The 12,917-nt window shown below is 42.4% G+C and overlaps 1 protein-coding gene across 1 annotated transcript; it reads left to right on the top strand.

Annotated features, from left to right (window-relative positions):
• The first annotated feature begins 63 nt into the window (after nt 1–63).
• TERF2IP (TERF2 interacting protein) lies at nt 64–7,803 on the top strand. Its single transcript, XM_029213475.1, has 3 exons — nt 64–828; nt 5,132–5,256; nt 6,582–7,803. The coding sequence occupies exons 1-3, from the start codon at nt 153–155 to the stop codon at nt 6,975–6,977; spliced, it is 1,197 nt and encodes a 398-aa protein (XP_029069308.1). The 5' UTR covers nt 64–152; the 3' UTR covers nt 6,978–7,803.
• Nucleotides 7,804–12,917: the final 5,114 nt, after the last annotated feature.

The following is a 12,917-nucleotide window of genomic DNA, read 5'->3' as shown; positions in this document are numbered from 1 at the left end:
GGGGCGGGCACTGCTCTGTGCAACTGCAGCGCAGGCGTAGTACGGGGTTGTGGGGCGGCGGCAGCAGCGTCTGGAGCGTTACCTCAGGCACTGGGGCTCTGTACGCCGCGCGCTGGCAAGACGGCACCTTCTTCTGGTGCTCGGCGTGAGCTATGGCTGAGGCGATGGATTTGGGCAAAGACCCCAATGGGCCAACCCATTCCTCGACTCTGTTCGTGAGGGAGGATGGCAGCTCCATGTCCTTCTACGTGCGTCCCAGCCCGGCGAAGCGCCGGCTCTCGACGCTCATCCTGCACGGCGGCGGCACCTTGTGTCGCATGCAGGAGCCCGGGGCCGTGCTGCTGGCTCAGCCAGGGGAGGCGGCGGCCGAGGCCTCGGGCGATTTCATTTCCACGCAGTACATCCTGGACTGCGTGGAGCGCAACGAGAGGCTCGAGCTGGAGGCCTACCGGTTGGGCCCGGCTCTAGGGGCCGACCAGGCCCCAGAGACGAAGCCCGGGGCTCAGGCTGGGGGCGCCGCCGTCACGGAGCCCGAGCTGCAGCCGCACGCGGGGCGGATCGTCTTCACGGACGCGGACGACGTGGCCATCTTGACGTACGTGAAGGAACATGCCCGCTCGCCCAGCTCCGTTACCGGCAACGCCTTGTGGAAAGCGATGGAGAAGAGCTCGCTCACCCAGCACTCGTGGCAGTCCATGAAGGACCGCTACCTCAAGCGCCTGCGGGGCCAGGAGCATAAGTACCTGTTGGGGGAGGCCCCAGTGAGCCCCTCCTCCCAGAAACTCAAGCGGAAAACTGAGCAAGACCCCGAGGATGCTGATAGCGGGGGTGAGGCTTGCTGCGAACGCGCGAGCCCTCTGCTGTCCCCTGTGTGAGGCGGGGGCGTCGGCCTCTTTCCTCTTCTGTTGGGCGTCCATGTTGGCGTCTTGGGGAGCATTGTCCAGCCCCCTCCTCACCCCCCCTTTGACATCCGGGTAATATTGCGCCGTTTTCTAAGGTCTCTCTTAATTCACTTTTCCAATAACTGGGTTATTGGCATGGTCCGATATTCAAAAGGTGCAGAAAGAGTATGTGGAAAATTCTCCCCCCTTTCCTTTCCCACCAGCTACCTAGTTTTTTCCCCCCAGAGACAACGGGGAACCAGCTTCTTGGGTATCTTTTAAGAGATTTCCCAGACTCGTTTTAAAAAATAGTTCTTCTGTATTCAGGTACATTCAGTATAAGACGTTTTAAAGCCATGCCTGCCAGACCAGCTTATTTTAATTTCTTGGCTTAAATGACTGCATATTCACATAAGAAGGTTCTCAGTGGGAAGTCGCTTCCACGTTTCGCTCGGGTGAAGTGTATTTCTAACGCAGTTGAACAGAATATTGGGATTCAGGGCCGGTTAGGACACAGTGCATAGCTGTTGAGATCCTTCACTTCTGATAAAACGGGTATTGACAGCGTAAACTGACAGACCCTTTTGTTTAAAGAGTCATGCTGCTTCCTCAGCTTCTCTTTCCTTATGTGGCTATTCTGCATAACAGTTGAAATCTGGGAAGGCAAATCTGTTAATCCTATTCAATATGCTTAGTAGGAATTTTGTTTTTGGTAAAAGTGACATTTGAGATTCATTCATTCAACAGATGTTTGAGTGCCAGACATTTATCCTGCTGGGATATAACAGTAAATAAAACCCCCTTCAGTCATGGAGTTTAAAATGCTAGCTGGGCAGCGGGACGTGCTACAGAAAAAAATAAATCAGGGTAAGGGCCGGAGAGGAGGAGGTTTTCTACAGGATGAGAAGGGAAGGTAACTATTGTAAGCTGATGCTTGAGCAGAGACCAGAGGAAATGAAAGAACTCAGCAGTTGGTTATCTGAGAAAGAGTGTTTCAGGCTTAGGGAGTATTAAGTACAAAGGCCCTGAGGTGGAGTATAGCTGGTGTGTTTTTGGAGCAACAGAGACCTGTGTGGCTGGGATGGAGGAAGCAAGAGGGAGAATTCTTGGAGAGACTGGGCTGTGTGTATGGGTGAAGGAGATCATGTAGGGCCCTGATTTTAAATCAGTGGTGTGGAGATGGCTGGTAGACCAATTGGAACTTGGGAAAAAATTAAGCTGGATTCACCCTACTCAGTGTTTTGATATTCGGGCATTTGAATGTAAAAATTAAAATCATAAAATGACCAGGAGAAAATGTGGATGAGTATCCTTTTTTGTTTTTTGTGGGTTTTTTTTTTTGGCCGCGGCTTGCAGGGTTCCCCAACCAGGGGTCAAACCCAGGCCCATGGCAGTGAAAGCACAGAGTCTTAACCACTGGACTGCCAGGGAATTCCCGAGTATCCTTTTTATTTTAAAATTTTATTTATTTATTTATTTTGAATTATTTTATTTTATTTTATTATTTATTTTTGGCTGCGTTGGGTCTTTGTTGCTGCACGTGGGCTTTCTCTAGTTTCAGAGGGCGGGGGCTACTCTTCATTGCCGTGCGCAGGCTTCTCATTGCTGCGGCATGTGGGATGTTCCCCGACCAGGGCTTGAACCCGTGTCCGCTCATTGGCAGGCGGATTCTTAACCACTGCGCCAGTAGGGAAGTCCCCGAGTATCCCTTTTAATAGTTACATGTTGATAGTTCTGAAACCAGGAAGACTAAGAAAAAACTTTATATATTTGATTACTTAAAATTTAAAGCTTCTCATGATAAATAAAGTCAGAGGGCAAACTGGAAAAATATTTCCAATACGTTGCAACAGAGTGAGTTTCCTTAATGTCCAAAGAGCTTGTAGAAGTTAGTAAAAGAAAAACTAGTAGAAAAATGAGCAAAGGAAATGGAACAGGAAGTTTCCAGACAAGGAAATAGATAAATGGCAGATAAACAAATGCAGAAATATTGTTACTGAATAAAAATAAATTAGACCCTGAGGGGACTTCCTTGGCTGTCCAGTGGTTAAGACTCCGTGCTTCCACTGCAGGGGGCATGGTTGGATTCCTGGTCAGGGAACTAAGATCCGCCCCCCACCCCCCCCCACCCCATGCCATAAGGCGCAGCCCCACAAACAAAAAATTACACCCTGAGCAGAGGACCAGTACAAGCCATGCCTGGACTTCCTCCCATGGAAACTGAAATAAATGTGTCTGGTGTGTTTTTTAGAAAAGTAGATCAGAGCAAGGCAATGTCATATTTTATCAGTTAGATTGGCAATAACTAACAAAATGGGTAATACCCAGAGTTAACGAGGTATATGAAAACAAGTACACTCCTACATTATTAATAGAAGGAAATTGGTACAATTTCTTTGGAAGGAATTTTGACACCATCTGACAACATTTAAAATACATGTTCCCTTAAACATGGTAATTATTGCCTCTAGGAATTTATCCTCAGATATACTCCAAGTGTAAAAGAGTACATAGTGAAAAGTGAGTCTCACTGCTCCATACCCCTTCCCCCGCTTCCTCTCCCAGAGGCAACCACTGTTGTTGTCCCTTGTTTGTGTCCTTTTTGCTCATAGTAGCACTAGCACACTAGACAGAAGTTTGTTCTGCAGTTTGCTTTCTTTTTTTAACTTAATAGATCTTGAAGCTTTTGTGTGTCTGCTCATTGTTTGTTTCATTCCTTTCTTGTTCATTGCATTGTGTTTCATTATGTGAGCCATAATTTGTTCACACTTTTTATTATGGAAAATTTCGAACATTTACAGAAGTAGAAAGAATAGTATAATGCACGTACCCATCACCCAACTTCACCTGATTATAGTTTGTGGCCAGGTTTTTCATCTACACCTTTTATCCTGACTTCTGGGATTATTTTGAAGCCAGTGCCGGGCATTATCCCATTTTTTTATCTGTTTCAGCAAGTATCTCTAAAATATAAGGCTTCTTTTTAAAATTTTATGTAAAATAAAATTGACTTATTTTGGTGTGCAGTTATGTATTTAAATTTTTTTTATTGTGGTAGAATATACATTAGATAAAATTTACCATTTTAGCTGTTTTTAAGTGTTCAGTTCAGTAGCACTAAGTATGTTCACATTGTGATGCAGTCATCGCCACGATCCATCTCTAGAACATTTTCGTCTTCCAGAACTGAAATTTGTACCCATTAAACACCAACCCATGTTGCAACATGTGTGAGAATTTTGTTCCCAGTGTTTCCACATCTTGGATATTGTGAATAATGCTGCTGTGGTATGGGTTACTAATACCTGTTTGAGACCCTGCTTTTTTTTTTTTTGGGGTGTATTCTCAGAAGTGGAATTGCTGGATCATATGGTAATTATATGTTTAATATTTTAAGAAACTGCCATACAGTTTTCCAGTTAGGTGTTTTAACACATGTACAGATGGTGATGTAACCACGAAAATCAGGATACAGAACAATTCCATCACAAAAAATCTCTCTCGTGTTGCCCCTTAGTAGTCAGTCTTTGTTAAATGGAAAATAGCAGAGTTAAGTCCTCAGAACAAAGAGTAAAAGGGAAATAGGAGGATATTTTAGCTTTAGGAGGCTCTCCTTTCTGTAGATGGTATGTGGTGGATTGTGGCAGACCCCCCCCCAGATCTATCTTCCCCTGGGAGAACTGCCTTACCCAAGGTTCTGTCATTCTAGGCTAGCATCCAATGACTAATCTATGCGGGGTTAAAATAACATCTTGGCTCCCTTGCCCCAACTTGGTCAACTCTGTAGGGCCTTCCTAGCTCCAGACTTCTACATGGTTTCAGTTGCGGCCTTGTTGGAACTCTCACAGCTCTCAGCTTCTTTCTGCCCAGTGAACACTCCTTAATCAACACCTTACCTGTTAATCTCCATCTCAGAACCTACTTCCCAGAGAACCCAATTTATGGCACAGTTTTGTTAATTTGCAAGATATATAAATACAAAGCGAAAAATGAATTAAGCTTGAAGAGTATTTTTACTTTACGTATCAGAACCTAGGAAAATTATCACCATTTTTATTGTACAACTTTTCAGAAGCAAGAGTAGAAATTATTGAACATGCATGTCATGTTTTTCTTACCCTTCAAAAACATATTTTCTAATAGGAAAATAGTTCAGGCTCACTTCTGGCCCAGAGCTCACAGAGCATTTACTATATTTTTGGTTTCTGTAAAAAAGGCTAATTCTAATCTGGTGCTGTTCTGTTTAATAGAACCACAGAATAAGAGAACTCCAGACTTGCCTGAAGAAGAATTTGAAAAGGAAGAGATCAAGGAGAATGAAGAAGCAGTCAAAAAGATGCTTGTAGAAGCCACCCGGGAGTTTGAGGAGATTGTGGTATGTTAACTAGATTTAACTCATGTTTTTTTCCTACGTCCATTCTCCTCCTTTGAAATTGGTCTTCCCATCTGTTCTTTTTATACACCTGAGGCCCAGAAAGGTAATAAGAGAGAAGTTCAAGATGGAGGAGGAAAATGGAAGGTGAGACTGATCAAGGTTCTGGGCATGTACTTTTAGTTTTTGGTAGGATGATTTAAGGAGGAGGGTAGGGAGAAAGATGGGGGAGAATTATTTTTAGGCAGTATAAAGCATCTTACTTTGAGTACTTTCATCTGTAAGTTTTTCTAAGTTAAGTTTGCGGATTTATCTTTTTAAAATGTTTTTATTCTCAGGTAAAAGTAATTTTTTAAAGAGGTTAATTTTTTATCAAGCAATTTTAGCTCTTTGTATACTTAGAGCTTTTTTAGAATTTTTTAGCTCTTCCATATTCAGTTAAGTTCTAAAACTTTGTTGGAATCCCATATTTAATCATAGTTATAGAGAAAGGCAACCATAAAATAATGAGTAATAAAAAAATCCAAATTACATGTGCATATCTTCTCTAAGAAAAAGGATCTTGTTAATTAACTTTTCTTACTAACACTAAGAAAAATGGTTATGCGTCAGTCTAAAACAGGAAAATAATTTGAAGTTCATTTAATTTAAAGTTGGTTCATTTTCTGTAAACTTTCAAATACTCTCAACAACTCTCAAACATGGCCTACATAGGTCTCCTCTCACATAACACGCTTTGTAACGTGCCTAAATATAGTGTAGTGTGGAGACCCTAATGTATTCATACAGCAATGTTTTTTGAGTACTTACCATGTGAAGGCATTGGTAGGCACTGGGGATGTAGTGATGAACAAAACATAACATTTCCTGCCCTATGGAGCTTACAATCTGAGAGTGAAGTCAAATTTTTAACAAATAATCTAGTGCATACATGTGTATACATATATGTGTATGCACATAACATTTATTTTTCACATTCAGTGTAGCTTCTAATGTTCTGTTGGAATACCATATACATACACGTACGTACATATGTACACATGCATACATACACACACACACACACACACACACACCCCATCCACACTCACACTTCTCCTTACCCTATCATATACATACATATATATACACACATACACACACATATGCACACATCCAACATGAGTAAATGTAAGAAGGAACATAGCACATAAGAGGAACTGAAGGAAGTCCAGTGTGATTGGGGTGAAAAGGGCAAGGAAGTGGTAGCTGGGAGAGACCAGATATTTTAAGAGTAAGTATTCATGACTTGGTAATTAGGAACTGGTCATATTCATCACTTTCTCTAGGTGGATGAGAGCCCTGATTTTGAAATACATATAACAATGTGTGATGATGATCCACCCACACCTGAGGAAGACTCAGAAACGCAGCCTGATGAGGAAGAAGAAGAAGAAAAAGTTTCCGCACCAGAGGTGGGAGCTGCCATTAAGATCATCCGGCAGTTAATGGAAAAGTTTAACTTGGATCTGTCAACAGTTACACAGGCCTTCCTAAAAAATAGTGGTGAGCTGGAGGCTACTTCCTCCTTTTTAGAGTCTGGTCAGAGGGCTGATGGGTATCCCATTTGGTCCCGACAGGATGACTTAGATTTGCAAAAAGATGATGAGGGTACCCGAGATGCACTGGTCAAAAAATTTGGTGCTCAGAATGTAGCTCGGAGGATTGAATTCCGAAAGAAATAATTGGCAAGATAATGAAAAAAAAAGGTTTGGCAGATAAGGCATTAAAAATTTTTTTTGTGACTATTGAACTTCAGAGATTTTTACATTGGAACTGACACTCATCTTTTGACCAATGCTGTTGTTGCTCTGTGAGTCCTAGATTTTGTAGCCAAGCAAAGTTGGAGGATGAAAATAAAAGAAATTGGATATATTTAGAGCTGTTCCTGGCAGTATCAATGTGTTTGTAAAAGGAAAATCAAAAACAGAGAGGTTGGTTTACATAGTAATAACCGCTTTCTGGAATGGAATCCCTGCTGTATTGGTGAGAGGAGCTAGTGACAAAGTCAAAGGCGGAAAATTAGATGGGTCGTTTCAGAAAGCATAAATAAAGAGCCTCCTATCCTCTGGCAGAAGCTTCTCTAGATTATGATAGATTCCAAATCAAGAATCTAGGAATGTGGAAAGATTTAATTACAAGGCCTTTGAGCATGGACCGTCCCAAACCCTTGCATCCCCCAGTGAACTCTGATTTCTGGGCTGCTTTGAAAACCCCATATTCCTTTTGCCAACTTATATTTGGGGAGCCTGTTCGTTGGCTGTTCTTTTCTTCAAGTCTGTGTCAGTTAAGTCTCTAGCATGTGTTTCTTTATCTACCATCCAGTTTTGTTTAAAACACAAAAATTTAGAGAGTCTTGGGAAAAGTCTTACTTGGTTACTAGTAATGTGTTTTTATTTATTGAGGATAGTTTTGTGCTAAGAATAGTGTTAGATTTAAAAATTAGAGGATTAATTCCTCTTTGTTGTGTTGATTTCATTATTGAAAATAAATAGAACTTTGTATTTGAGTCTCCACAAAGTGTTTTCTTTGATTGTGTTCACAAAACCTTTTAGGTATAAAAACCATAAAGGAACTAACATTTTTGGCTCTTAGTAATTAGAACCAATAAAGAGTTCCATTTAAGACTAATGGGTTATTAGACAGAAACTGTTTCTTCTGGGTGGAGCAAAGAGAAGATCTGTGTCAGGGAATGTGAAAGATGGCATAACAAGGTGAACTGCTGAGAGTCAAAAGGGAAGAGAAGCCAATAAGGAACCATCCGGTGTGTAATAGAAGGTGTCAGTGCCTGTCCCAAATGCCTGAGCACTCACCATTCCAGCACTTGCCACCATCAGGAGTCCTACTGCAAGCACCTTCCTAAGGCTCCCTCTCTGCTTGAAGTGCTGTGGAGTTAATGCCCCTGAGAGCAGCTTTCAGCTAATGGTGAATAGGAATCAGAGGATGCATCCCAGCTTCCTTGCTCACCAGAGAAATGACAGCTGAATATTTGAGTTACCCCTCGAGTGGAGTTACCCCATACCATCCGAGGCCGCCAGTAGAAGAAAGCACAGTTGCCCACAGTGGTATGAATGCACCTGCATAGACCTCCTCTTATTTTACATACCCACTTCCCTACTAGTGCATCCTGGAATCATCAGTTAAATTCACATTTTTGCCTTAGAGTCTGCTTCTGGGAGAAGAACCCAGCCTAAAGCAAAGCATTTAACCTTTTACTCCTCCTTAGAATGTTGAAAGGATACAACACACACCCAGTAGTAAACGTAGCTCACTACAGTAGTGTTTCTTTTTTTTTGGCTGTGGTGCACGGCATGTGGGATCTTAGTTCCTTGACCAGGGATCGAACCCACGCCCCCTGCAGTGGAAGCATGGAGTCTTAACCTCTGGACCACCAGGGAAGTCCCCACAGTACTGATTCTTAAATGGGGATTGGGAGGGGTTGGGTGGTGGATATTTGTTTAAAATGTGTTCTCCTCCATTGTGATGTGACCCTAGAGTGGTTGAAAATCATTGCTTTAGATATGAAATGGAAATGTCATCTAGCATGTCTGTATCTCAATAAAGTTACCACAGCCTATTGGCTTTACAGAGCTAGAAATTCCAGTTTTGTCAGTCATGTGCAAAAGGGTCTGATTTATTATACCCAGACTCCCAGAAGACATGTTTAAATCAAAACACACACCAACTTCTAGTGCTCATTATAAACCAGTAATTTTCAAATATCTGGTTTTGTAATTTCTCTGGTCATTTCATCTCTTGGGCTGGGATATATGTGGGGAAACAAATTATCAGAAATGTTTTGGGGAGCACAAAACTAAGCAAGGAAAATGAGTTGGATCTTAATGGTTAATGGCATTGAGCTGTGGCTGTATCTACTCCAGAGACCAGCAGTTCAAGTCTTGAATTGAGATACTTCTGCTTTGTGCTGCCAGATTCTTGTTCTTTGGGTTTTCTTTCCTTGACTTCGTGAGTTTGGCTTTTCTGCTTATGATGTGGGATATGTTATTTCTTACTCATTTTAGCTCTTGAGTTCTAGGCCTTCCTCACTATTCCCCCTTGGCTCCCCCTTACTCCAGCTTTTGAAATCTTTCTAGACCTTAAATAACCTCCATAAAACTTCATTAGTGGCAGAAACATTCTGTCTTCTCTTTCTCTGCAACAATAAGGCTATTCATTATTTTCCTCTGTTCCCTATTCCATTTAAGTGGGTGCAGTTGAGTTTTAAAAGTTGAAGCTGCTGTTTGAATTGTTCTGCTCCTCTTGCTTTTGGACTAATGCTTTTGGCTGAATCATATGCCTTCCTGGCTATAGCAATAAGGTGTATTTCATTGACCGTAACAGAAAACCTAACTCTAAAGGACTTTAATAAATAAGGGGATTTATATTTTGTATATATAACAAGAAGCCCTGAGGTTGGGTGGCTATAAGGTTCTAGTTTTCTGCTCTGCCATCCTTAACGTGTTCTGTCAGCTTCTCCCCTTGTGGTTGAAAGGTGGCAGCTACAGCTCCAACAGCTGAAGAGGGAGGGTTTCCTCCTAAGTGTCTCCGTTATTGGTGGGCAGCCTTTCTCAGAAGCCCCTCATAGACATCTCACTGGCCAGAATTGTGACACGTGCCCCTTCCTAACTCCACCTCTCTGCAGGGTAAATGAAATTGACTTAGAGTGATTAAGATCTATACTCCTTGGGCTGCGGATTGTGTATCCTTCCCTGGGAATGTGGCCTGAAAGGGGAGGGTGTATACCCAAATAAAGGTCAGGGAGTTTAGGGTCTGCTAAGAACTTCCATTGTACGGACGAGTCACCTTCTTCAGGGGCAAGAATATTCTACCCAGGAGCAGGCAGCACAGCTAGTGACTAAATCCCCAATGCCCCCTCCAGAGGATATACAGTGATTTCTGCTCCAGAGGTGAAGTCTGCACTTTGGCCATCACCCAAAGAGTGGACACAACCTGGACCAGGACTGGCCTGCGAGATGCATGACCTCATCCACGGCCCCTCCCGTCCAAAGGTTTTCAGCCCCAAGGGGTCCAAGAACTAAGGGACCAGGTTGTTGGGACCCAAGGGGCCTCTAGGAAGAGGGCAGGTGCCTTTTATCGGAGGCAGAGCTGGGATGGGGCAATCAGATGCTCCAGCCATGGGCACCAAGCAAGGTCCACTGGACTTGCCACCCTGTGCCAAAACCCTGCAGGATCCATGTTCTCAGCCCTGCTTTCAGGCTGTAGAGGCCTCAACCATGACAACCTTTAAGGCCTCCACTGGCTATGAGCCCAGTGCACATTCATGGTCACCTCAATCTGGTATAAGAATAGGATGTCTGGTCACCCAATCCATGAAAGGGACATTTGACTTACAGGAGATTCTGAACTGGTCAACGTGGTTCTCTTGGTCAGATACTGTTCCTTACATTTTTCTCTAGAGACTTAATCCCACTGCTTGCTTCAGAAATGAAAATTTACCTATTTCTCTAGAGAAGGTCATCCCATCTGTCTCCCTCCAGAGGCTATAGTTAGACGTGTAGATATGGAGATAGGCATAGAGAAGAGTATGGAGGGGAGCTGTAGAGACAATGTAGATGAACAATAGATAATATATTTACATAGATCCATACATATAAACATGGAGATACAGATATGCATATAAATGAAGAAGTAGATTATAGACACAAATGTATAGTTTTCCCTTCACAAATAATCAGACTTGTTTTCATAAGTTGGAGAACTCTGTCCGCGTATGTGTTTGAAGTACAGGAAAGATATTAGGACCTCTCATCTCTGACCACATGAGAATCATGTGGGGGAGAAATTTAAAAATCAAACTAGGCATGGTATCAACACTGTTAAATATATCAGATTCTTTTTGTAGATTTGTGCCACTAATACCTGCACATACGCATGTGACTTTTATTTCCCTATGTGGTTAATGAAGATACAGCTCATATTAGGAAAAATAACTTGTGCTGAGTGTTATTTGGCCATAAATACTGATGTTGGAATATTCTGGCACTTGTGCTTCAGTGTATAAACATCTAGAGAACTCTTGCATGTAACGCACCCAGATACCAGAAGGATGTCCACCTCACGACTATATTTGTGCAAAACTGGTATCTTTGTAGAACTAGATGTATGCGTACTGATCTTCTTTCAACACCTTCATATGGAAAGTAAACAAAGCAAATATGACAAAACAGAAAGCAAATTGATAAAATGAACAAAGAAGTGATGTTTTTTTCTTTCTTTTCTTTTGCGGTGCGCGGGCCTCTCACTGTTGTGGCCTCTCTCCTTGTGGAGCACAGGCTCTGGACGCGCAGGCTCAGCGGCCATGGCTCACGGGCCCAGCCGCTCCGCGGCATGTGGGATCTTCCCGGACTGGGGCACGAACTCGTGTCCCCTGCATCGGCAGGCGGACTCTCAACCACTGTGCCACCAGGGAAGCCCAGAAGTGATATTTTTTAAAGACATTTTTATTGCCAAGTAAACCCGCATATACCAAAATCTGTTTTCAGAATTTACCTTTTCAAAAGAAGGGGGAAGACTGAGAATGAGAATGGTCGTCCCAGGTTTTAGATGAACGTATAATGTATTTATAATAAGAGGAGAAATATTATGGACATATATATATACATATATGCAAATATATACAAAAAACTAAAAAAGTGGAAATATTAGCATCATTAGACTATGTTCAGTGATGATATGGTATTGCTATTATAATTTCCTTGTAATTTTTTGTATGTTTTAAATAGTCAAAGTAAAAATACGCTTCTAAGTGAAGATTACTCAGTATTATGGATTTGTCCTAATCCATTTAATCATTCCCGTAATGATGGATGCTGAGGTAGTATCTAGTTCCCAGTTTAAACCCTCGGAGCTTTGGGGAAAAGCTCACTTTTATGAGCTCACATCATCAGGAAGTACAGCATCCCTTCGTTTTCTACACAATGAACTAATTTCAAGTTTGCCCTCTCATGATGCCAGGAGGGAAAGAAGTTCTAATATGTCCCTCAGAGATCTATTCTCACCTGAGTTAGGTTACAGTTTGTGGGTTTTCCAGACCGTGGAGGACATGGTGATTACAGAGAGAAGGTCATATTCTTGAGTAAAATACTTTTTTTCTGGAAGAATTCAGCAGACATGTCCACCACCTAGTGCCCATGGTGCTTCCATAGGCAGTGTAGAGCTTGGAAACAATCCTTCGCTTAGTGGAGTATAGAAGATAACCACTGCCCACAAGAAAAACAACCTCCATGTGGGTTTCCAAGTGGTTTTTCCTTCCCCCTGCTTTAGTTTTGCCTCTGACAGGATGACCTCCTTATTCATTGTTCTTTAAATTGCTGTGATCTGCATCAAAAGAAAGGAGGACTGGATCAGGTTCAGAATGCTATCTTCTTCCTCCTGAAGCTCAAGTCCTGGTGAGCTTTGCAAAGTGTTCAGAAGAACCTGAAAATCCTGGAGGGTCCTCTTCCTGTGGATCAGGATTCAAAAAAGTTTGTACCTTTTACTGACAATCTGTGGATGGCAGGAGTTGACCTAAAGCCTTCTTGAGGTTTCTATATATTGCTGGTGTGGTTGGCTGAGGGCACGAGATGGTTCTCCAGCTGACTCTGTGCTGTGGCCACCAGTCTGTC

The sequence above is a fragment of the Monodon monoceros genome, unplaced genomic scaffold (genome assembly GCF_005190385.1).
Source record: "Monodon monoceros isolate NGI ecotype Baffin Bay Population unplaced genomic scaffold, NGI_Narwhal_1 Super_Scaffold_10, whole genome shotgun sequence".
Lineage (NCBI taxonomy): Eukaryota > Metazoa > Chordata > Mammalia > Artiodactyla > Monodontidae > Monodon > Monodon monoceros.
The sequence above is the reverse complement of the archived record's forward strand: the minus strand, read 5'-3'. Positions and strand labels throughout refer to the sequence as shown.

Coding starts and splice junctions, on each gene's coding strand:
- TERF2IP (XM_029213475.1), top strand. CDS start 153: ATGGCTGAGGCGATGGATTTGGGCAAAGACCCCAATGGGCCAACCCAT. Junction 829..5,131: donor CGAGGATGCTGATAGCGGGG/GTGAGGCTTGCT, acceptor TCTGTTTAATAG/AACCACAGAATAAGAGAACT. Junction 5,257..6,581: donor GGGAGTTTGAGGAGATTGTG/GTATGTTAACTA, acceptor CACTTTCTCTAG/GTGGATGAGAGCCCTGATTT.